This window comes from Heterodontus francisci, chromosome 7 (genome assembly GCF_036365525.1).
Source record: "Heterodontus francisci isolate sHetFra1 chromosome 7, sHetFra1.hap1, whole genome shotgun sequence".
NCBI classification, from domain to species: Eukaryota; Metazoa; Chordata; class Chondrichthyes; order Heterodontiformes; family Heterodontidae; genus Heterodontus; species Heterodontus francisci.
Window position 1 is genome coordinate 26,650,708 of NC_090377.1, and position 23,910 is coordinate 26,674,617.

At 42.2% G+C, this 23,910-nt stretch overlaps 1 protein-coding gene across 1 annotated transcript in view; it reads left to right on the forward strand.

Annotated features, from left to right (window-relative positions):
• Nucleotides 1–23,910, forward strand: part of neb (nebulin) — a 361,674-nt gene that overhangs the window by 100,600 nt on the left and 237,164 nt on the right. Inside the window, exons 41-52 of the mRNA XM_068036260.1 lie at nucleotides 3,637–3,843; nucleotides 3,947–4,051; nucleotides 5,584–5,691; nucleotides 6,557–6,868; nucleotides 8,414–8,617; nucleotides 9,300–9,404; nucleotides 9,493–9,600; nucleotides 12,909–13,220; nucleotides 14,353–14,556; nucleotides 21,132–21,236; nucleotides 22,406–22,513; nucleotides 22,603–22,914. Coding sequence (XP_067892361.1) covers nucleotides 3,637–3,843; nucleotides 3,947–4,051; nucleotides 5,584–5,691; nucleotides 6,557–6,868; nucleotides 8,414–8,617; nucleotides 9,300–9,404; nucleotides 9,493–9,600; nucleotides 12,909–13,220; nucleotides 14,353–14,556; nucleotides 21,132–21,236; nucleotides 22,406–22,513; nucleotides 22,603–22,914 — 2,190 coding nt within the window. The remainder of the gene's footprint in view (nucleotides 1–3,636; nucleotides 3,844–3,946; nucleotides 4,052–5,583; nucleotides 5,692–6,556; nucleotides 6,869–8,413; nucleotides 8,618–9,299; nucleotides 9,405–9,492; nucleotides 9,601–12,908; nucleotides 13,221–14,352; nucleotides 14,557–21,131; nucleotides 21,237–22,405; nucleotides 22,514–22,602; nucleotides 22,915–23,910) is intronic.

Sequence of the window (23,910 nt, forward strand, 5' to 3'; positions counted from 1 at the left end):
GATTGTCTTTTATAGATATAACTTGGTGTTATTAGACAGTTATGTTGTTGGTCTGGAGGGTTGAACATGACTGAATATCTTGTACCTGGGATTTGCCGAATGCCACTATTTTGTGTACACGATCTGTTGGCGCTTTAATACATTGTAGGACAAAGTAGTGATCAACTGGGAGCTTTATTAGACACAATGCAGGTAGATTTTATGGCTAAAAACGAGTATTGAATAAACCCTGCCATTAACCCAATGAGTTTGGATCCATGATTTTAGAGGGCTTGTACTCTGTGCTATGCTAGGGTTGAGTGAGGATATTTTTCCAGGAAATTATTTTTTATATTCTTTCATTGGATGTGGCGTTGCTGTTTAGGCCAATATTTACTGCCCATCCCTAATTGCCCTTGAGAAGGTGGTGGTGAGCCGCCTTCTTGAATCACTGCAGTCCATGCAGTGTATGTACACCCACAATGCTGTTAGGAAGGGATTTCCAGAATTTTGACCCAGCAACAGTGAATGAATGGTAGTATAGTTCCAAGTCAGAATGGTGTGTAGCTTAGAGGGGAACTTGAAGGTGGTGGTGGTGCCATGCATTTGCTGTCCTTGTCCTTCCAGGTGGTAGAGGTCACGGGTTTGAAAGGTGCAGTTGAAGGAGCCTTGGTGCGTTTCTGCAATGCCACTTGTAGATGGTACGTACTGCTGCCACTGTGCATCAGTGGTAGAGGGAGTGAATGTTGAAGGTGATGGATGGGGTAGCAATCAAGCGGGCTGCTTTGTCCTGGATGGTGTCGAGCTTCTTGAGTGTTGTTGGAGCTGCACCCATCCAGGCAAGTGGAGAGTATTCCATTATACTCCTGACATGTGTCTTGTAGATGGTGGTCAGCATTTGGGGAGACAAAAGGTGAGTTGCTCACCGCAGAATTCCCAGCCTCAGACCTGCTCTTGGAGCCACAGTACTTACATAGCTGGTCCAGTTCAGTTTCTTGTCAATGGTAAGTTCCAGGATGTTGATTGTGGGGGATTCAGCAATGGTGATGCCATTGAATTTTTTTATTCTTTCATGGGATGTGAGAGTTGCTGGCAAGGCCAGCATTTGTTGCCCATCCCTAATTGCTCTTGACAACTGAGTGGCTTGGTAGACCATTTCAGAGTCAACCACATTGCTGTGGGTCTGGAGTCACATGTAGGCCAGACCAGATAAGGACAGCAAATTTCCTTCCCCCAAGGACATTGATGAACCAGATGGATTCATGGTCACTATTAGACTAGCTTTTTAAATTCCAGATTCATCAATTTAATTCAGATTTCATCATCTGCTGTGGTGGCATTCAGGTCCCCAGATCATTAGCCTAGGCCTCTGGATTACTAGTCCAATGACATTACCATTATGCCACCACCAGTCAAGGGTCATGGGGAGATGATTGGATTTTCTCTTGTTGGATATGGTCATTGTCTGGCACTTGTGTGGTGCAAATGTTACTTGCCACTTATCAGCCCAAGCCTGGATATTGTTCAGGTCTTGCTGCATTGCTACATGGACTACTTCAGTATCTGAGGAGTTGTGAAAGGTGCCAAACATTGTGCAATCATCAGCAAATATCCCCACTTCTGCCTTATGATGGAGGGAAGGTCATTGATGAAGCAGTTGAAGATGGTTGGTCCTAGGACACTACCCTGAGGAACTCCTGCAGTGATGTCCTGGGACTGAGATGATCGACCTCTAACAACCACAACTATCTTCCTTTTTGCTAGGTATGACTCCAACCAATGGAAATTTTCTCCCCTGATTCCCATTGACCCAAGTTTTGCTCGGGCTCAGTGAAATGGTGCCTTGATGTCAAGGGCAGTCACAGTCACCTCACCTCTGGAGCTCTGCTCTTTTGCCCATGTTTAGACCAAGGCTGTAATGAGGTCAGGAACTGAGTGGCCCTGGAGGAACCCAAACTGAACATCAGTGAGCAGGTTATTGCTGAATAAGTGCCACTTGATAACACTGTCAATGACACCTTCCATCACTTTACTGAAGATCGAGAGTCGACTGATAGGTCAGTAATTGGCTGGGTTGGATTTGTCCTGCTTTTTGTGTTCTGGACATATCTGGGCAATTTTCCACATTGCCGGATAGATGCCAGTGTTGCAGCTGTACTGGAACAGCTTGGCTATGTGTGCGACAAGTTCTGGAGCACAGGTCTTCAGTACTATTGCTGGAATATTGTCAGGGCCCATAGCCTTTGCAGTATCCTGTGACTTCAGCCGTTTCTTGATATCACATGGAGTGAATCAAACTGGCTGAAGACTGGCATCTGTGATGATGGGGACCTCAGGAGAAGGACGAGGTGGATCATCCACTCAGCACTTCTGGCTGAAGATGGTTGCAAATGCTTCAGCCTTGTCTTTCGCACTGATGTGCTGGGCTCCCCCATCATTAAGGTTGTGGATATTTGTGGAGCATCCTCCTCCTGTTAATTATTTAATTGTCCACCACCATTCATGACTGGATTTGACAGGACTGCAGAGCTTAGCTCTGATCCGTTGGTTGTGGGATCGCTTAGCTTTGTCTATCGTATGCGGCTTCCACTGTTTGGCACGCATGTAGTCCTGTGTTGGAGCTTCATTGGGTTGACACCTCATTTTAGGTGTGCACCTGGCATGCCCTCCTGCACTCTTCATTGAACCAGGGTTGATCCCCTAGCTTGATGGTAATGGTAGAGTGGAGGATTTGCCAGGCCATGTCATTACTTATTGTGATTGAATACAATTCTGCTGCAGCTGATGGCCCACCGCATCATGGATGCCAGTTTTGAGTTGCTAGATTTGTTCGAAATCTACCCCATTTAGCATGGTGGTAGTGCCTCACAACATGATGGAGGGTATCCTCAATGTGGATCAGGACTTGGTCTCCACAAGGACTGTGTGGTGGTCACTCTTACCAATACTGTCATGGAGAGATGTATCTGTGACAGGTAGATTGGTGAGGATGAGGTCAAGTAGGTTTTTCCCTCTTGTTGGCTCCCTCACCACCTGGTGCAGACCCAGAGTAGCAGCTATATCCTTTCGGACTTGCCCAGCTCAGTCAGTAGTGGTGCTACCAAGCCACTCTTGGTGATATGCATTAAAGACCCGACCCAGAGTACATTCTGTGTCCTTGCCACCCTCAGTGCTTCTTCCAATTGGTGTTCAACATGGAGGAGTACTGATTCATCAGCTGGGGGTGGGAGGTGAGGTGGAGGGGGGGGGTGCGCGATGCGTTAGGTGGTAATCAGCAAGAGGCTTCTGTGACCATGTTTGACCTGATGCAATGAGACTTCATGAGATCTGGAGTCAATGTTAAGGACTCCCAGGACAACTCTCTACTGACTGTATACCCCTGTGCCGCCACCTCTGGTGAGTCTTTCCTGTCGGTGGGACATGGAATGAGGGAGAATTGGAGATCGATTCTCTCGCCTGCCCTACGAGTCTAATTCTGAGTGATATTGGTAAAGGTCTCAGACCGCTTATCTGTTTGGCCATGGAATTGGTAAGAAAATCTCTCGCGTAGGGGATATTAATTATAATTGGCTCTGATGGAAATGTTCTTTTTAAGGTTTGAAAATGGCTTTCATGTATCAGCATATGACTGTCTACCCTTTCTGTTTATTATTTCAGAGTCTCTACAAGCAAGAGTTCACTAGCTTTATGAAAGGCATGGGTTGGATCCCCATTGGCTCACTGGAGGAAGAAAAGAACAAGCGAGCTTCAAATATCCTATGTGAGAAAAAATACCGTCAACAGCCAGAGACTTTCAAATATACCATTGACATGGAATCCATGCCTATGGAGTTGGCAAAGGTTAATGCCAAGACCATGAACATGGTAAGAAGATCTTCTGTTAAAAAGCATTGATTGTGATGATGGACCTTCACACAGTTATATCATTGAGAGAACCCATTATTAATCAAAATCTATTACACTGCAGCAAATGTACAAGGAAGCCTGGGAAAAGGACAAGATTCAGATTCATGTGATGCCAGACACACCGGAAATTAGTCTAGCTAAAGTGAACCAGTACAACATGAGCCAGGTAAGCAGAGTGGATCAGTCTGAATTCCTTCCTATTGTTGGATACGTAGGCTAGATGCAAGTGATTAGAAATCCTAATTTAGCAAAAAAAATCCAGTCCAATTCAGGCTAGGCAGGGAAAGTGAAACAAGGGATGAAATAAAATGGATCCAATGAGAAACACTGACAAACCATTCTGTAAGACAGCAGCTAATGAAAGTACTTAATACTAACAGCTCCCCCTGCATACATACTAGAACACTCAGAAATAATATGACTATTTGGAACCAGTCTGAAAGCAAACATTGGCAGCAGAAAATTCGAACTGCATGTCACTCAAAAGCTACCAACAATGTGAAGATCTACCAGTTACAGATGATAAAGCAACTATTTCATTGCCTGAATTCTGATTCCAGCAAGGAAGAAAAATCCCTGCAGGATCACCAGCCCTATCCTCTGGAGAAAAAGAAAATCTTCCCATTTGAAACAAAATATATAAGTACAATGATAAAAAAAAGTTATGTACAGTTGCTATATGCAGTGAGTTGAGCATGCGCTATGAGGCAGTAATTTGATTGGGAGATTCTGATAAACTTGAGAGAGAAGCTCAATCTTTTTGCAATGCTATCAGGGGCCTGAAATTCTGTTACTGTCTTCTATCTGTCAGACATTTTTTTTAGTTCTAGGACATAAATAGTCCGGTGATAGTCCCAATTTGAGTTAATTGCCAGTCTTGAAAAGGTCAACAAAGAGACCTTGGTATACATATACTCAAATCATTAACGGGAATAGAGAAGGTTGATAAACTTGTTATAAAAGCATATGGGTTACTTGGGTTTGTAAATAGAGTTATTAAATATAATTATAAAGCTAGAACTTTATAAATCACCAGTTAAGCCTCAACTGGAGCATTGGGAGGGACTTCTGTTATGAGGAGAGGATGGAAAAGTGGCTATAAACTATCTACGATTCTAAGTTAGGACAGTACTCCTTAGAACAAGGGAGGTTAAGAGATAACCTAATAGAGATTTTCAAGATAATGAGAAGTTTTCATAGAGTCAATAAAGTAAAGCTATTCCCTCTGATGAATAGCTAGAGGTCATAGATTCAAAATCATTGGCAAAAGATCTAGTGGGAAGTTGAGGAGCAATTTTGTTCACTTAGAGTTGTCGGGCTCTACCTGAAAATGTCATGGAAGTTGGTCCATAAATAATTTTAAAAGGGAGTTGGACAGGTACATGAGGATGAGGAACTTCCAGGGTTATGGACACAAAGTGGGGGTGTGGATCTAAGCAGGACTGCTCTTTGAAAGAGCCAGCAAAGGCATGGTGGGTCGAATGGCCTCCTTCTATGCTGTAGGTTTCTGTGATTCAATGAAATTGTACTTGAAGATTTGCCGCAATGCATGTCTGATATTGGAGTAATTTTGGAATGCAAAAAAAAATTAGCAAGTAGTTGTATATCGCATTTGGGCTTTTATTTTGTCTCGTCTGTTTGAATTCATATTGTGGGAACAAATAGAATAATTTTAACGCATATTATCCTTCTTTATAGAAAATGTACAGGCAAAGCATGGAAGAGGCAAAGAAGAAGGGATATGATCTCCGTGCTGATGCCATTCCAATCAAAGCTGCCAAAGCTTCAACTGATATTGCGAGCAATGTAAGTATTTTGACAGCAGCCGCAGAAATATATTATTTTCCTTAGTTTTATTTTGTGCCAATCTTCTCCTCTCCCAACACGGTCTGGCTTCTTATGAAAGTGACTGTGTAAATCCATTCAGCTGCTTATTTGACATGTTTATCCACAAGTGCACCTTACCAGCAAAGGTGATGCTACAGTCATCAATAGGCACAATGGGCCAAATGGCTGTATCATGCTATGCTTCAAATTGCAGGAACCCTGGTTAACTTTCCCATCCTGAAACCAAGGTTCTGACGCCAATTGTAACCACCACTCTGCCCACCTGCACAACAAAGGGATTAAACCTGTGTGGATTTTGTGGTGATTGTTGGATTCATCTCCCCAATATCATGACTTTGGAATTCTCTATTGCAGAGAGCTGTGGATGCTCAGTCGTTGAGTATATTCAAGTCAGAGATCGACCGATTTTTGGATAATAAGGGAATTAAGAGATATGGGGTAGTGAGGGAAGGTGTAGCTGAGGTAGAAGATCAGCCAAAGGAGCCAAATTCCTATTTCTTATGTTCTTGTAATGCATTTTAAAGGTATCTAATCAATGTTCTTATTCATTTACTCTGAGCAGAGTTTGGACACGAGTCAATACAAGCTGCATTACAATTTGTTCAATTTATATCTTCACAATTGTGCCATTGCGAATTTAAGCTATTTTTGCAGTACTCAAAATGTACTCAAAAATGGAGGAAAATTATTTCAAAATTATTATTTCAAAATTATTTCAAAACATACTTTTCTTTACTGATTCACTACGTTCAGATTTGTTATAGTTTGGAAGGCATTTTTTTGACTTGCAAGTATAGTTGATTTCACCTTTACTTTCTTACAGTATAAATATAAACATGCCTATGAGAAGGCTCGAGGGAGGCATGTTGGTTTCCGCAACCTGCAGGATGACCCTAAGCTGGTCCATTGCATGCACATAGCCAAGATGCAGTCTGGACGTGAATATAAAAAGGATTACGAAAAGAGTAAGACCCGGTATCACACACCAAAGGACATGTTGAGCATTGTGACTGCTAAGAAGTCCCAGGAGGTGGCCACTAATGCCAACTACAGGCAAAAATTCCGCAACTTCACATATCTGCCCGATGCCATGAACCTGGTACTTTCCAAAAAGATGATGGAGATACAGAGTGAGGTAGGACCAATTTTTCTGTTTGAAGCTATTTTAACATTCTGAACTGAATGCAATATCTTTTGACCTACAAAGGAGTCAAGGGTTATGGAGAGACAGGCAGGAAAATGGAGTTAAGGCCACAATCAGATCAGCGATGATCTTATTGAATGGCAGAGCAGGCTCGAAGGGCTGAATGGCCTACTCCTGCTCCTATTTCATATGATCTTATTGACTGATAACTCATTTAATTCGTTAGTGGAAATGGCTATTGGAGATTCACGCCAAGCTTTTTTCACTGTTATAGTATTCCTATATTGGCAACTGAATGTAGAAACATTAGCCCCAAGATTTACAAGGAGTGAGCAGGGGAGTGTGATAGCAGGAGAAATCCCGGGATGCAGAGTTCCTGTCATTTATTAATGGCAAGGCCTCAATATAAATTTTTTTCCCATTTCCCATTCAGCAGCCGGCTAGACTGACAGGCTGGGAAAACCGGAGGCTGCAGCCAGGGACGGTTGGGGACAAACCCCACCAATCAAGAGAGAACGGGGTTAGGCCAATTGCAGCACAAGAGGCTTGGGATTGAGGGTTGGAGAGGTAGAATCACAATCGTGGAAGTGAGGAGAGGCCGTAACTGGCAGAAGGGAGGCCAAAGTTTTGCTTGAAGGCTGGGAGGAGCACTCCTGCTTCTCCTAAGCACAAGGAATGCTCTAAAGAGCACTTGACTTCTGTAGCTGGCTGCTCCTGTCTCCACTTTGCTGTCAGGTTGCCTGAACCCTGGGAAAACTGGCAGGCAATGCTTACATGTAAATCAGGCTCCCAATTGCACTGTGCCTCTCCAAGAGAGGACATACAAATGGCATGAGACCCACTGCTATAAAAATGGCAGCAGGTGCGCTCATAACAGATTAGGGTCACATTCCCTGAATTTTAATTTTAAATGTGACTGTCTCCTGTTGTGGGATTATTAATATTAACCCCATTGTAAATCCACCCAAAAATATATAATTACATTTTCACTGCCTAGAGTAACCAGAATAATTCTTTCCCTATAAAATACATATTTATGGTCAAATCTAACTATATCTATAACTATCTGTAATCTATCATCACCATTAAATCAGGTCCTAAATTATTATTTCACTTTAATACCCTACAACCATTTCACAGCAGCTAATATAGCTACGTCGTTCTAAATCAATATAATTTGTACATGATTTTTAGAGAATATTAGTAAGAAATGCAAAAAAAGTTATAAATTTATTCAACTGTATATGGTAATTAAGTCTGTGAATAATTGAGTATTTATTTTGCATTATTATATTTAATAGTCAAGACTGAGAGCTATATTTCAAAAGGTTGAATAAGTATTGCTTCATGAACTCTGCAGTGGTGTAGAGTCAACACCTCTCATGGTATATAATCAGTCACTCTACATCTCTGTATTGTAATCGATCATTAAATATAATTCTGCCTTGCAATTCTAGTGACATTGTTTTGCCTTAGTTTTATGCAAGACGTACAGAATTTGCAAAGATTCAAATCTTGTTGTCTTTGAATTGCTAGAACAATTATAAGGCGGACCTTCAGTGGCTGAAGGGGATTGGTTGGACTCCCGCTGGTTCATTGGATGTTGAGAAGGCTAAGAATGCAACAGAGATTGCGAGTGACAAGAACTACCGCCAGCACCCACATACCTTCAAGTTCACGAGCTTGAGTGACTCTATGGACATGGTCCTAGCTAAGACTAATACACAAACAATGAAGAAGGTATGTATTTGCAAAAGGAATATTTCAGTGTCATAGTGATCTTTCTACCCCTTTTTTGACTTCCTCAATATTCTCCCCATTGCCCCTGAAGATGATAACTCCACATTTGTGTATAGTTCCACAAGAACAACTTATACCTCACCCAAGTGCCCAATATTTGTGTATGACTCTAGTCAGTGAGTGTCAACACATTATTCAAATCAAGGGTGGGGCAACGGGAAATATCCCAGCTGACGTGTGCTTCCCGCAGAGATTGCTCAATAGCGATCAGGAGTGGGAATTCAGACCTTTCTTTCTTCCCCTTCCTTACCCAGCAGCACTGAAACCAATTGTACCAGCCCCAAAGCTGCCATGACTGAGATCAACTCACTCAGAATAGACTGGGAACCTGGAGCCTTCCTGTTCTGAACGGTTCAGGTATTCACTAGATAAACATGGGGGCTTAGGGGACCCACATGGTTTCTTTATAACTTTAAGGCATTATAGATTTAAATGCAGTTAGCTGCACACTTTGCTGAAAATATAAGTTTGATATTTTTAACATCGAAATTAAGAACCATATGGATATCTTTGCAGTACATTGATAATTACTAAATCAGTCCTAAATCTGGAGTGTCTCTTTTCAGAGCTTTTACAGTATTTTCAAAAGAAATTCAGACTTACTTACCCTCTTATTTCACAGCACCCCTATACAGAGGCCTGGGAGAAAGACAAAATTAAGGTCCATGTGACGTTCGATTCTCCGGATATTCTACAAGCCAAGGCCAACACATTTATGTTCAGTAATGTAAGAGACATTTAAAAATGCTTATCATTTAAAGAAAAATGAAGATTCAAGTCCTGAATAATTGGCAGCAAATGTCTTCTTTTTGCAGAACAAGTATAAACTGGGCTGGGAACAATCCAAGAAGAAAGGTTATGACCTCAGACCTGATGCTATATCAATAAAGGCTGCCAAAGCTTCCACAAATATTGCAAGTGACGTAAGTAAAAATAGTTTTGTAATTTTTTTTATTTGTTCCTGGGATGTGGACATCGCTGGTTAGGCCAGCATTTATTGCCCATCCCTAATTGCTCGTGAACTGAGTCGCTTAATACACCATCTCAGAGGGCATTTAAGAGTCAACCACATTGCAACTTTTAAGCCATTAAACTTGAGTTGACCCATCTCTAATAATAACAAATGTGATTTTAATGTTAAATTCACCTAGCTCAACTCCTTTAATACAAATAAACATCTTTTTAAATAGGATTGGGCATTGTCCAGCAAATCCAACCCTTTTCAACAGAACTCAACAACGCCTACTCACCTTGTCACCAAATCCTTTACTCTTTATCTCCACCTAAATGTTTCATGAGCTCAGATATCCTGTCTGCTTCAGTTTTTCCTGGCACCTGTTCTACAAACCTATTACTGATCTGTTATAAAGGTTCCTCCTGTTTCTAATATTAAATCGTGTTCCAGTGTGCTTCAACACAGTGAACAATTTGGTAGATCACGTTTGTCCTTTACTTTCAAAACGTGAAAACCTCAATTAGGACACCTTAAAGTCTATTTCTCTTTATCTTCACCTTTCCCTATAACTTAAATAGCTGTTTCCAAAATCACCTCTGCACCATCTTAACCATTATTAGCAGTTGAGATTTTTAATAATTTTGCTGTTATTTATACTGGACCGATTTAACTCCCGATCAATTAGAATTGTGCCCTGTAAACAGAAGTGAAGCAACAAGAAGCTAAATACTGTCACTTGGATTCTAGAATTGGAATTTCTCCCCTCCTTTCCTAAAAGGATTGGTCCATGCTGGGAATGACTCAATAGGCACTGGTGCTTTGCTGAAATTATCATTCTTAATTTGAGAATTTACGTAGCAAGCGGCAGCAGGGACTGTGACCTGGAGTATCCATGCTGCCCCTTCACGCCCCAACTCGCATGTATGACTTTCCAGCAGAGGTCACCGAATAGCAATTGGTAGTATAAATTAAGAGATGGCAGCATTGTAGATATACTTTTGGAAAAATTATCTATTGTCAACATGGTTTATTAGCTCTGCTCTGAAGAGATTATTTTGTTATCTGGTGCCCCCTTTTAGGGTGGCATTCAAAGGAAATGTATCTCAGGAAATCACAACAATAATCCCTATGATTATCCATCCGTTAAAATTAAAAGCATTCCTGCGTTGTCCTGAGATGCAATCCATTGTTCCAGGTTGGGAGTCCCAGAAACCAGATTCAGTGCATTAATTCCAGTTGGTATCAATTCTACAGATCAACTGTTCAACCTCGGCAATATCCTTCAGCCAAATGCCCTTGCATACACCCTCCACTCATCCAACAAAGGATCATGCCTCATTCCCCTACATCACTATCAGTGAGAGTTTTAGCCACTAAGGCCCTGTACTCTGAGACTCTGGGACTCCCTTCACTACGGGCTGAAATTTATGTTGCCAGTGGCGGCCGTAAACAATGTTTTCGCGGAGCCGCCACAATATTAAACGCGGCGGCTCATTTAAATGGCTGAGGCAGACCACGCCCTACCCCCCAATGATCTGGAGGGGGCGGCAGTCCATCCCCAGCAATGTCGTCAGATGCCACTGCGCAGGCGCCAACACCATTTTTAAAGGGCTTGGAGCCCTATCATTAGAGTTAAATGTTTAAAGGGATATGGATTTTGAAAAATTAAATTAACTGATCTAGCCCCGCTCCCACCCACCCACCCCCCAACAATGATGAATCTAATTCCTTGCGCTCTTCCCCCCCCACCCCCACCAAAATACTTTGTACACCTGACCTTCCCCTCACAAAGTTCACCAACTTTAACCTTTAACCCTTCCCACCATCCCCTACACCAATCAAATTCCTCTGACATCGCGCCCCCTCCTCCCCACCGCACTAAAAAACTTACCTGCTCTCCCCTCCTCACCGGTGTCCTGCCTCAGATTCCCAGACGGGTACCCAAAGGCGCAGTACTGCTGGCCAATGGCACCAATATCGAACCAGGACGGATGGCAAGAGCGAGTAAGTAATTAATGCATCTATTTTAATAAATTAACATATTTAAATTTTGGTCCTGTCACCAAGTGACAAAGCGGGTGTTGGGCTGTGGGGCATGGGGCGCTGCCACGAGGCCTTGCCGCCACCGGCATTATCGCGTCGGGCGCTCCCGGCGTTGAGATCTGTGGCAGGCCTCTGCTGGTGGCATTTTCCGCCCCCCTGCCATAAGCCCTGATGTCGGGGGGCTGTACAATCCATAAGAACATAAGAAATAGGAGCAGGAGTAGTCCATTCTGCCCCTCAAGCCTGTCCTGCCATTCAATAAGATCATGGCAGATCTGCCTCAGACCTGAACTCCTCTTTCGTGCCAGCTCCTCATAGCCCTCAACTCCCCGATATTTCAAAAATCTATCTACCTCCTCTTTAAATACTTTCAGTGATCTAGCCTCCACAACTCTCTGGGATAGAGAATTACAGACATTCACTACCCTCTGACAGAAGAAATTCCTTCACATCTCAGTTTTATTCTGTAACTATGTCCCCTAGTTTGAGATTCCCCCACAAACATCTTCACAACATCTACCTTGTCAAGCCTCCTCAGAATCTTGTACATTTCAATAAGATCACCCCTCATTCTTCTCAACTCTAATGAATAAAGGCCTAACCTGTTTAGCTGTTCTTGATAAGTCAACCCTTTCATCCCAGGAATCAGCCGAGTGAATCTCTTTTGAACTGCCTCCAAAGCCAATATATCCTTTCTTAAATACGGGGACCAAAACTGTACACAATACTCCAGGTGCGGCCTCACCAACACCCTGTACATTTGTAACAAGACTTCCCTATTTTTAATCTCCAACCCCTGAGCAATACAGGCCAAAATTCCATTTGCCTCCTTAATTACTTGCTGCACCTGCATCCTATCCAGCCCTACATTTTGCCATCTCTTCACCTACTATCAAAAGTTTCTTTAAAATCATTCTCTTGATCTGGCCTTGAGCTCCCAGCCACTGTTTCCCCCTTCAATGCACCTACCCCACCCCCCCACAACCCCCACCACCCACCGTCCCAGTTTTCTTCTGGTTAGTGACCATTTTTTTTGTAAAGCACTCTGAGATATTGTTCTCTACATGAAGAACACTTTTGGTATAGAAACTATGTAACTGTAGGTATATATCTTGTATCTATAGATATGTGAATAGTACTGACTTTAGAGAAAGCAAAACTATTTTTAAGACTGCAAAGATGTCTTTATTGCACCTTGGAAATTATCGCAAACAATTTGGAATTATTTTGCAGTACAAATATAAAACAGCCTATCGCAAGCAACTTGGACACCACGTTGGATTCCGCAGCATTAAGGATGATCCCAAGCTGGTCTGGTGCATGCATGTAGGCAAGATGCAGAGTGACAGGGAGTACAAGAAAAACTTTGAGAAAACTAAGACCAAGTTCAACATGCCAGTCGATATGCTGGACATCCTGTTGGCCAAGAAATGCCAGACCCTGGTCAGCGACATTGACTACAGACGTTATCTGCACCAGTGGACCTGTCTGCCAGACCAGAACGATGTGATACATGCACAAAAGGCCTATGAGTTACAGAGTGATGTGAGTACAATTTAATACATTTAATCATTTGTTCTGTTTAAAATTTCCACAAACAGAAAATAGCAGAATGTCCATCACCCTAAATCAATATTAAATCTTGCCAAATTTTCAAAGTTCTATCACATCAAGTCCTGCCACTTTGACCTAGCAATCTTCTCTTCCACTCTTCAATCTTTTCCCTTATTTTTGTTTAGCCCAGGTTGGCTTAGGAACCTAGGAACAGGAGTAGGCCCATTCAGCCCTGCCATTCAATTAGATCATGTCTGATCTGCATCTTAATTCCATCAACCTTCCTTGGTTCCGCAACCCTTAATAGCTTTGTAAACAAAAGTCTACCAATCTCAGTTTTGAAATTTTCAATTGACCTAAGCTCCTTGCTTTTTTGCAGGAAGTAACTTCCAGATTTCCACTACTCTTTGTGTGAAGAAGAGTTCTGTGATATCACCCCTGAATGGCTTGGCTCTAAGTTAGGGTTATGCCCCCTTGTTCTGGACGCCCCCACCAGATGAAATACTTACCTACACGATCAACATCTCAGACTTTTTGCAAGTACCCCCTCCCCCCCCCCCCCCCACCCCACACAGATGCCCATCTGACTCAGCTAACTTTCTGGCCTCAGAGTGATTCGTACTGAAGGCTAGCATCCCAACCTCCCTTAGGAGTTGTGCCAAAAAGAGGATGGAGTTATTCTGCCTGCAAATCAGGAACTTTTTATTTCAAAATTTGTACTTTCTTTTTTGGGTCTCTGAAAGACCGTGCACCCTGGGTGCTGCCGCAGATCTTGGATGCCAAAAGATTTCTACTTCCTCTTCCACCTCCTGGCCATTGCGTCCAGAGATTAAACAGTACAAATGCTGGCAAACATGGTGGAGGCAAAGCTTTGTTCATTGGCTTACTAGTATCACATGTCCACCCACATATGAGCAAGCATATTGTGCCTCCGTGGAACCAGCATCTGGGAGAGGGAGGTGGTGCATCGAGGTGGGTGATGGCAGGGTGAACCACAAACACCTGTCTGCCATCTGCTTCAGAACCATCAGAAAAGCAATAGGGGGAAGATAGAAATTTTAGATCATTGTATTCTGCACTGTTGAGTAAATAATAAATGAAATGACTTTTCGTTGCCTGCCAGCTTGTATACAAAGCAGACCTTCAATGGCTAAAGGGCATCGGATGGTCTCCTATGGAATCGCTAGATGTGGCCAAAGTCAAAAAAGCTGGAGAGATCCTGAGTGAGACCAATTACCGCCAGCACCCAACGTCGTTTAAGTTCACCAGCTTGTCTGACTCCATGGATATGACCCTGGCAAAGAGTAATGCACACACAATGAACAAGGCAAGAGCATCTTACTAATAAACCTGCAATTAAAACCATCCTTTTAATTTAAATTTTTTTAATCAGAATTTTAGACTTGCTTATATATTGATAGATGCAGCAAAGTGTTTTGTTGACAGTGCAATAGGAACAATGGGGGAGTGCTGAAATGAGGAATAAGTTATATAGGCACACAGGGGCTACCTTGCCTTGTTTTCCGTGTGGTTCGGTTGCATTGTTAACTCTTGTGGTCCCTGAAGTGGGTTGGTGTGCACTCCTGTTTTTATTGCACTGATGTAAAAGTTACCTGTGTGACATGCACAACTGGTATCTGGTCAGCAAGCCAGTAACTGTTATAGTCCTATGTTCACTAATCAGATAAAGTGGTGTCAGACTGTGACTGATTAGGGCTGATCTTAACTGCCACTGCCCAGGGTAAATGGGGTGGTAATGGCTTAAAAATAACATTGGTTCACTTTCAGCTTCCCATTTATGTTGAGGCTCCGGTCATGTGCTGTCTTGCATAGGGTCCTGAGTAGGGGCAGCCAGATCAATTGACTGTTTCAGGTGAGAGCTCGCCTTTAATATTCAAATTACAATCCTATTATATAATCAGAAGCATGATCACAAATTTTAGGCTCCATCCATTTGTACCAGCACTGCTTAAAGCAACAGCTGGAACCCATGCCAAAAATGGCCAGAAGCGGCCAAGAGGAGCATTTTAGGCTGCAAATAAATTCACAGGCCCACTGCTGGCCCATGCATGCCCCCATCCCCACCACCAGCCCAATTACCCATAACTCTGACTGTCTATACGAGATGGCTGATTTCTTACCCTCTGTAATTGGCAAGCTCTATCAGCGCACTGGTTTGGCATGCACAGCTCAGCAGCTGTATGCAAATGAGGCTCAGGCCTCAAAATGGCTGGGTTCTCATATTGGTTACAACAGGTGGGTGCATTTCACTCTCTGGCTGCCCATTGTGTGCTTAAGGTGAAAATCCCACTCATCACATATGCAAGATATCATACGTGAATTATATTGGAAAGAATCTTTCTTTGATGTACCTATTGTGTCATGCTAGGCCCCCACCTGCCAAGAATGAGGCACAGTAATTTTGTCATGAACATTGATTTTAAACTGTTACTGGAGTGAAGAAAAGGCTTGTTAAACAGATAGCCGTGGCTGGAAAAAAAACATTTACATACTAACAGACACCAAAGGTGATGAAGTGCATTCCAGGGCTTGCTAAGGAGGATACAATCCACAAGGGCCAGAACTGGTTAGACCAGCTGGTTACATGACTACCTGGCTGTTCCAGGGTTTTCTTTTGAACTGGCCACATAGTTTGAACTCAGAGTGTCTGTTTGCTGCTGGACTGAGAAGATCTCGCCTGTCTGCTCCCATCTCTTTCTCACAAGCCTCTGAATCCATTGAAGACACGGGACACATGAACCCCAAGAGAGAAAAGTCTCCTACAGCGAACAAGGTTTAAGAAGAATACTGGTCCCCAACGGAAAGCAAGATCTACCTACAATCAAGCACTCTACAGTGAACTCAATGAACCGTAACAACAACTCTTCAGATATTGCCTCCAATCTTTCTATTTTATTTTTCTTCTCTTTTCTGCCTCAATTTGAATGTGTGTATCGTGTATGCATGCTAGCGTGGGTATGTCGTGTCTCCATAGGCGTCAACCGAATTAGAGTTTAAGTTTAATAAATTTCAACTTTTCTTCTTTAAACCTAAGAAAGCCTGTTTGTGCTGGTTTCTTTGCCTTATAATTGGAAAGCAGTAAACACGGATTCACCAAGAGGGAGATTAAAACAGGGTGTGTTTAAAAATAGGGAAAGGCTTAGAGGGAACTCTAGACACCTTTCTCACCTGGTCGTAACAGAAATTTGTGTACTAGCATCCGGATTCTACCCACAGACAAATGAGAGAAATTGGAAGTGGGAAGCCAAATTGTTCCCAATCAAAAAAGAGCAAGATTTCAATACAGGTTTTCTTGTGGTTGTGTTTGTTTGAATACTAACATTTCTCCAACTGAAGCTAGTTGCTCCCCAAGCCAGGGTGAAGTAACTTGGGATAAGTTAAAAGCACTGTCTATGGAGGAGTTGAGGAAAATGGCTGAACAGTGTGGGATCAATGTCCGTGGCAAGGTTAGGAAGTCTGAACTCCTAGGACTAGTGGCCAACCATTTTTCCCTTGATTATGAAGAAGCAGAAACAGGGTTAGAAGCAGACTCTGACTGGGTATTGTTAACAAAGATACAACTGGAAAAAAGGAAACTTGAATTTGAGGGAAGAGAGAGGGAGAAAGAAAGAGCCTTCCAGAAGGAACATGAAGAAAATGAAAAACAGGAGAAGGAACGAGAGAGAGCGGAGAGACAGAGAAAAAGAATATTCCAGAAAGAATGCGAGGAAAGAGAGCTGAAGTACTTGAGTTAACTAGGGGGCGACAGAGTAACCCTAGTGAAAGCTTGGCCAATATGGAAGAGCATAAGTCACAGCTGGATACAGAATTGTTAAAACTAGCTTGACTAATACCAAAATTCAATGAGGAGGATGTAGAAAAATTATTTGTGTCCTTTGAGAAACTGGCAAGGCAGCTAAAATGGCCATCTGAGACCTGGCCTCTTTTACTACAAAACAGGCTAACTGGAAAAGCACATGAGGTTTATTCCCAGTTGCCAGATGAGAGTTCATCAAATTATGAACTGACAGAAAATGCTATCCTCGGGCATATGAATTAGTACCCGAAGCCTATCGTTAGAAGTTTAGAACCTCCAAGAATCAAGATAATCAAACTTATCTGGAGTTTAAAAGAAGTAAACATCTGGCTTTTGACCAGAGCTTTTAAAATACAGCTCAGCTATGAGAATCTCAGAGAAGTAATTCTGGTAGAGGAATTTAAACACTCTCTCCCACTCTCCATAAAGATCCATGTAGAGGAGCAGTGGGTTCAGAGAGCCTGTCAAGCGGCCGTTCTAGCTGATGTGTTTGCTTTAATTTATAAGTCGGTTTCCTGGGGAGAACCTTTCCTAGTCACCCCCAAAAATCCAAAAAGGACAAATGGTGGGAAGGTGATAGGAGCCCAGGCAGTCCTGGGAGAAAAAGGAAAGCAGGAGATACAGGAGGCCCTCCTCCAGCCAAAAGGGAAAGTGCTGTGAGCAAGAGTGAGACCAGGAGACCCGTGTGCTTCTATTATAATAAAGCAGGGCATTTAAAAGCTGGTAGGGTTAATCAGGGCACACCCGCTCAGTGAAGAAATGAACCTCATGGAAAGCACAGGAGAACAAGCTGTGGCTTTAACTGCAGTAAGGGTGAGACTCAGGAAGCTTATGGCTGCAAGTGCAGGAAAATTTAATAGGATTCCTGAAGGTTATCAGGGTTTTGTGTCTGAAGGGAAAGTAACCCCATACCCCTCGAGTGGGGGCAAGCAAGCCCATAACAATTCTCAGGGACACAGGGGCAACTAGATGCCTTTTACTGGGAAAAGGCCTGACCTTTCCCCAGAGAGCACAGTGAACACCAGAATGGTGGTGAATAGTATTGGAGGGCAGTGCATGCCTGTACCTGTACACTGGATGCACCTGGAGTGCGACCTAGTTTCGGGACCGGTGACTGTAGGGATTGTCCCTAGTTTGCCTATGGATGGAGTTAACCTGCTCCTAGATAATGATCTGGTGGGGGTGAAGGTGGTAGCACCCCCCAGTAGTGAAAGAAGGACCGCAAGAGGTCAGAGAGACAGGGCCATGGCAGGAGACAGACCCCTGGAGTTTCTCTGAATGTGTAGTGGATCAGGCCATGACCAAACCAGCTCCCCCAGAGGAGACTGAATTAGCATTGCAGACAGATGACAGTCTGTCTGTCTGAGACTTTCTTTGGAAAGTTAGGAGACCCAGGGAATGAATTAAATGAATTTTTCCTAGCTGAGGATCAGCGAGCCAACCCTGTATTGCAAGAGTTAGCACAGGCTGCCCAGTCTGAAAGTGAAGCAGAGGGAGTCCCTGATTGCTACTATTTAAAGAATGAGGTACTGATGAGGAAATTGAGTTTTCTTCACAGACCTGAGAGCAAGGAGTGGGCAGGAGTTCACTAGTTAGTGGTACCGCAGAGGCACTGGAGAGAAATATTAAGAAGGGCCCACGGGACTACAGTGGCTGTACATGCCGGTATACGAAAGACCAAAGCCCATGTAAGACAGCAGTGTGACTGGCCAAAACTCCACAAAGATGTGGTGGAGTACTGTAGGAGTTGCCACATGTGCCAGGTTGAGGGGAAACCCCAACCTACAGTGAAACCTGTACTCCTAAATGCTGTACCAGTGTTAGGAAGGACGCTCCTGCAGAGGGCTGGTGAACTGTAAGGGAACCCCCATCGAGAACAAAAAGGGACAGGCAGGCACAAGGCTAGCAAAAGTTCAGAAAGAGAAGGGAAAAAGTGAACAAGAGGGCAGGTTAAAGGAAGTCTGGGTTGAATCCTAGATGAAAACCCCTACTGTCCAGTCAGCCAACCTCGGAAAGTTTGAAATGTTAGACTCCATATCCTCCTATGTAAATGCAGACACTAGAAGCAAACCACAGCATTTACAGGAACTTGCAGAGACAAAGAAAGGCCTCTACGGGGCAGAGAAACCATGAGGGTGATGCCTCACTTAGTCGAAGTGCCACAGGGGCGTGCAGTAGAGTCTGCACAAATATCAGCAGGCAGGAGTGTCCTCTGAGCCAAAGGGGAGATTAGCAAAGAATCCTCCCCCACAGTCAGAAAAAAGTAAGCCACCCATCCCCCTAAAGTCAAAAGCTTTTGCATGACTCAGCAAAGCACTGAAGAAGAGTTCAGGATAGGCCTGCCAACTACTGACTCTCCTGGGGATAAAAATGACCTCAGCAGGAACAAAGACCCTAGGCAGGCATGGAAATGGGCAAACAGAAGAGAAACTTCTCCAAAAAATAACCAGATATTTATTTGGATGCCAAAAAAGGGGCGATTTTTAATAAGTTTTAGGATTTGTGACTGAATGAGAGAAATGCATGTTTTTTTTCTGCAGCTTATATTTTCTCTCGACCCTTTTAATGAATTGTGCTTTTTTTCAAATCGCATTTCATTCGGCTGGGTGTGGAGGTGTCATGCTAGGCCCCCACCTGCCAAGAATGAGGCACAGTAATTTTGTCATGAACATTGATTTTAAACTGTTACTGGAATGAAGAAAAGGCTTGTTAAACAGATCAGCCATGGCTGGAAAAAAAACATTTACATACTAACAGACATCGAAGGTGAGGAAGCACATTCCAGGGTCTGCTAAGGAGGATACAATCCACAAGGGCCATGACTGGTTAGACCAGATGGTCACATGACTACCTGGCTGTTCCATGGTTTTCTTTTGAACTGGCCACATAGTTTGAACTCAGAGTGTCTGTTTGCTGCTGGACTGAGAAGATCTCTCTCCTGTCTGCTCCCATCTCTTTCTCACAAGCCTCTGAATAAACTGAAGACACATGAACCCCAAGAGAGAAAAGTCTCCTAACGTGAACAAGATTTAAGAAGAATACTGGGCCCCAACAAAAAGCAATATCTAACTACAATCAAGGACTCTACAGTGAGCTTAAAGAACCGTAACAAAAACTCTTCAAATATTGCCTCCAACTTTTCCACTTTGTTTTTCTTCTGCTCTTTTCTGTCTCTATTTGAATGTGTGTATCGCGTGTGCATGCTAGCATGGGTGCATCGTGTCTTCGCAGGCATCAATCGAATTAGAGTTTAAGTTTAATAAATTTCAACTTTTCTTCTTTAAACCTAAGAAAGCCTGTTTGTGCTGGTTTCTTTGCCTTATAATTGGAAAGCGGTGAACAAGGATTCACCTAGAGGGAGCTAAAAACATGGTGTGTTAGGGTAAGACCAGGTGAAGGCTGAAAGAGACTGCTGGACACCTTTCTCACCTGGTCGTAACAATAGCTGTACCATAATATCTGCCATGTCTAGACTGCATACTGAATTGAGTAACCTTTTTGCATTATATATGTCAGCATTACAGAAAACTTTCTGAAGAAGTAATTATCGGATATAATTTACCCCAAAGGAAATTCAGAGCAATTTATCACCAATTTTCAAAATAGTAATGTTGATGCACTGTTTTAAAAGTACAATTACAATCACGATCACAGCTTTAAAACTGTTCAACACTATTATAGAAAGGATAACGCATTTAAGTAGTTGGTCCGACATGACTGGACTAGTAATCCAGAGGCCCGAACTAATTCTCTGGAGACATCCCACTACGGCAGCATTGGCATTGGTGTTATTCTTCAGAATTACTTTCTAATTGTTATAATGCCACAAAGAATGTCCATCCCTTTTTCTTTTCTGGGGAGAATATACTCTTGTGCTTATTCGTGGATTCATTAATTTTTTTAACCATTAAAGTTGTTGATGAGGAGTTTTACCAGGGATACAATTCTTCTATGCACATTGGTTCCATTTATAACCCATTCCTAGTTGCCTTTGAGGTTTGATGGGCAATACACTGCAGTCGATGTGGCGAACGTAATCCCATGTACCTGTTACTTTAATTTCCTTTCTCTTGCATTTATAACAGAAACTTTACATAGAAGCCTGGGAGAAGGACAAGACAAAGATTCACGTCATGCCTGACACTCCTGAGATCCTACTTGCTAAAACAAACACAGTGAACCTTAGTGAGGTAAGTGTCCTTTCGGAACAATGTACTTTTAGTGTTTGATGGGACTTCAACTGAATTTCTTCTCTTTTGTGTAAATTGCTTCAGTAAGTTACTCACCCAGATAGTGGTCAATATTCCATTTAATATAGAAAATGGTCCCAAGACACTTTATAGGAGCATAATCAGACATAGGTTTGACTGCCTATAAGTAGGAGGCATTAGGACAGGTGACTAAAAGCTTGGACAAATAAGTAGGTTTTAAGCTTTGTCTTAAAGGCGGAGAGCAAGATAGTGAGATGGAAAGGTATTGAGAGTAAATTCCAGAGCTTATGACCAGACAGTTGAAGGCACAGCCATCAGTGATGGGGTGAAGGGAGTGGAGGATGCATAAATGGCCAGAGTTGGGAAAACACAGAGTTCTTGAAGGATTCTAGGACTGGAGGAGGTTAGAGAGATAAACTTGATTTGGGTGACTTGCAAATATGTCATACACTCAATTTTTCATCAATAGTTATTAACTTTAAAATCTACTATGCGCTTCCAAACATTGCCAACATAAGCATTACATTGGTTTGGGATCTTACCTTTCACCTTTAATTTTTCTCATTCACAGACTGTCAACAGATTGTAGCATCACCTTGCATTTATAAATGAAACGTTCCGATCAGGGCTGAGATGAGGAGGAATTTCATTATTCAGAGGGTGGAGACTCTGTGGAATTCTCTACCCCAGAGGACTGTGGAAGCTCAATCATTGAGCATGTTCAAGGCAGGAATCGATAGATTTCTGGATACTAATGACATCAAGGGTTATGGGGATAGAGTAGGAAAGTGGCATTGAGGCAGATAATCAGCCGTGACCTAATTCAATAGAGGAGCAGACTTGATGGGCTGAATGGCCTACTTCTGTTCCTATGTTCCAAGGCACTTCATAGAGGTGTGATCAGACAAAAATGGATGCAAAGATGAAGAAGGAGCTATTATTAGGTCAGAGTTCTTGGGCAGTGTCATTAACTGGCATCACAACAAAAAAATCCAGTGCATTTTGTGTAGGTTTTTGCAAAAGTTACCATTTGCCAAATAAGTCCTGTAGATAGATATGTTTGCCTTGAATGTTTCTTTGCACAAATAATTCTAAGTATATCAATTAGAATCATGTCACTTCTATCAGCTTGTCCATTTATTTCACAGAAAATGTACAAACTGGGATACGAAGAATTAAAGAAGAAAGGATATGATCTGAGGAATGATGCAATTTCCATCAAGGCTGCAAAGGCTTCCAGAGACATTGCTAGTGATGTATGTATAATGCAATGTTGTCTATTTTACTTACTTAATGTTTGTGGGAATGCCAATAACTTTGCTTTTCTTTTACACACATTATGCAGTACAAATATAAAACAGCCTACCGGAAACAACTTGGACACCATGTTGGCTTCCGCAGCATTAAGGATGATCCCAAGCTGGTCTGGTGCATGCATGTAGGCAAGATGCAGAGTGACAGGGAGTACAAGAAAAACTTTGAGAAAACTAAGACCAAGTTCAACATGCCAGTCGACATGCTGGACATCCTGTTGGCCAAGAAATGCCAGACCCTGGTCAGTGATATTGACTACAGACGTTACCTGCACCAGTGGACCTGTCTGCCAGACCAGAATGATGTGATCCAGGCAAAGAAGGCCTATGAGTTGCAGAGTGATGTGAGTACCTTCCTAAAAATGTGAAAATACCTTTGAAAATTCTTGAGAGGTTGGTAAGAAAATTTGGGGAATACCTTTGAATTTACAAGGGTGTGGATTTGGTTCAGTTAGTTATTGTATCAAAGATATAAATATGAATAGTGAATATTTCATCTAAGTTGTGTTCTCATTGGCTTCCTGTTGCTCAAGAAATGTCAGACCCTGGTCAGTGACATAGGCTACAGACATTACCTATACCAGTGGGCATGTCTGCCAGACCAGAACAATGTGATCCAGACACAGAAAGCATATGTCTAACAGAGTAATTGAAGTGCCTCTTTATTATATGAAAGTTCATTTGAAAATCTTGCGACGTGTGTCGGCAAAGCTGGGCAATATCCCTCCTTTTAATCAAGGTTCAATAGGCCATTGTATTAAAGGTAGATACACAGAGGTTTGGGACAAATTAGGTTCTATTGGTGGTGAATTCAAAATTCTAGTTTAGTAATCCTGGATCATCACTTATCTTAGTATTAATGCGTGAATTTACAGGCAAAGAAGGCTTATGATGTAACCAACAACCTACATAGACTTTTGTCTGTTAATAACAGAACATTCTTAGAACAAGAAGAAAATGTTATTCTTTAAAAATTTCAGAGTGTAAATTAACCTTTTTTAAGCAAGCAATATGATATGGAAATATTTGGTGCCTTAAATGTATTTTCTCAATAGTCTATGAACAAATCATATATTCAGTTTTCTTGTTATATGGGATCAAAATGGGACAGAAATCCTATCATGAGTGCTACAGTATTGCATAATAATGGTATATTAAGTGAAAAAAACATTGCAAATATGAACTCAGATTCCCCCTTTATAATTCTACCCTCAATTTTATATTTAATTTTATTTAAACGATAAACACCTTTTGAATTTTCCTTGAAAATATTATTTTGTTTACAGGATAAATAGGATTATTTCTGAATACACATTTTTATTTTTAAAATAAAAGAACTA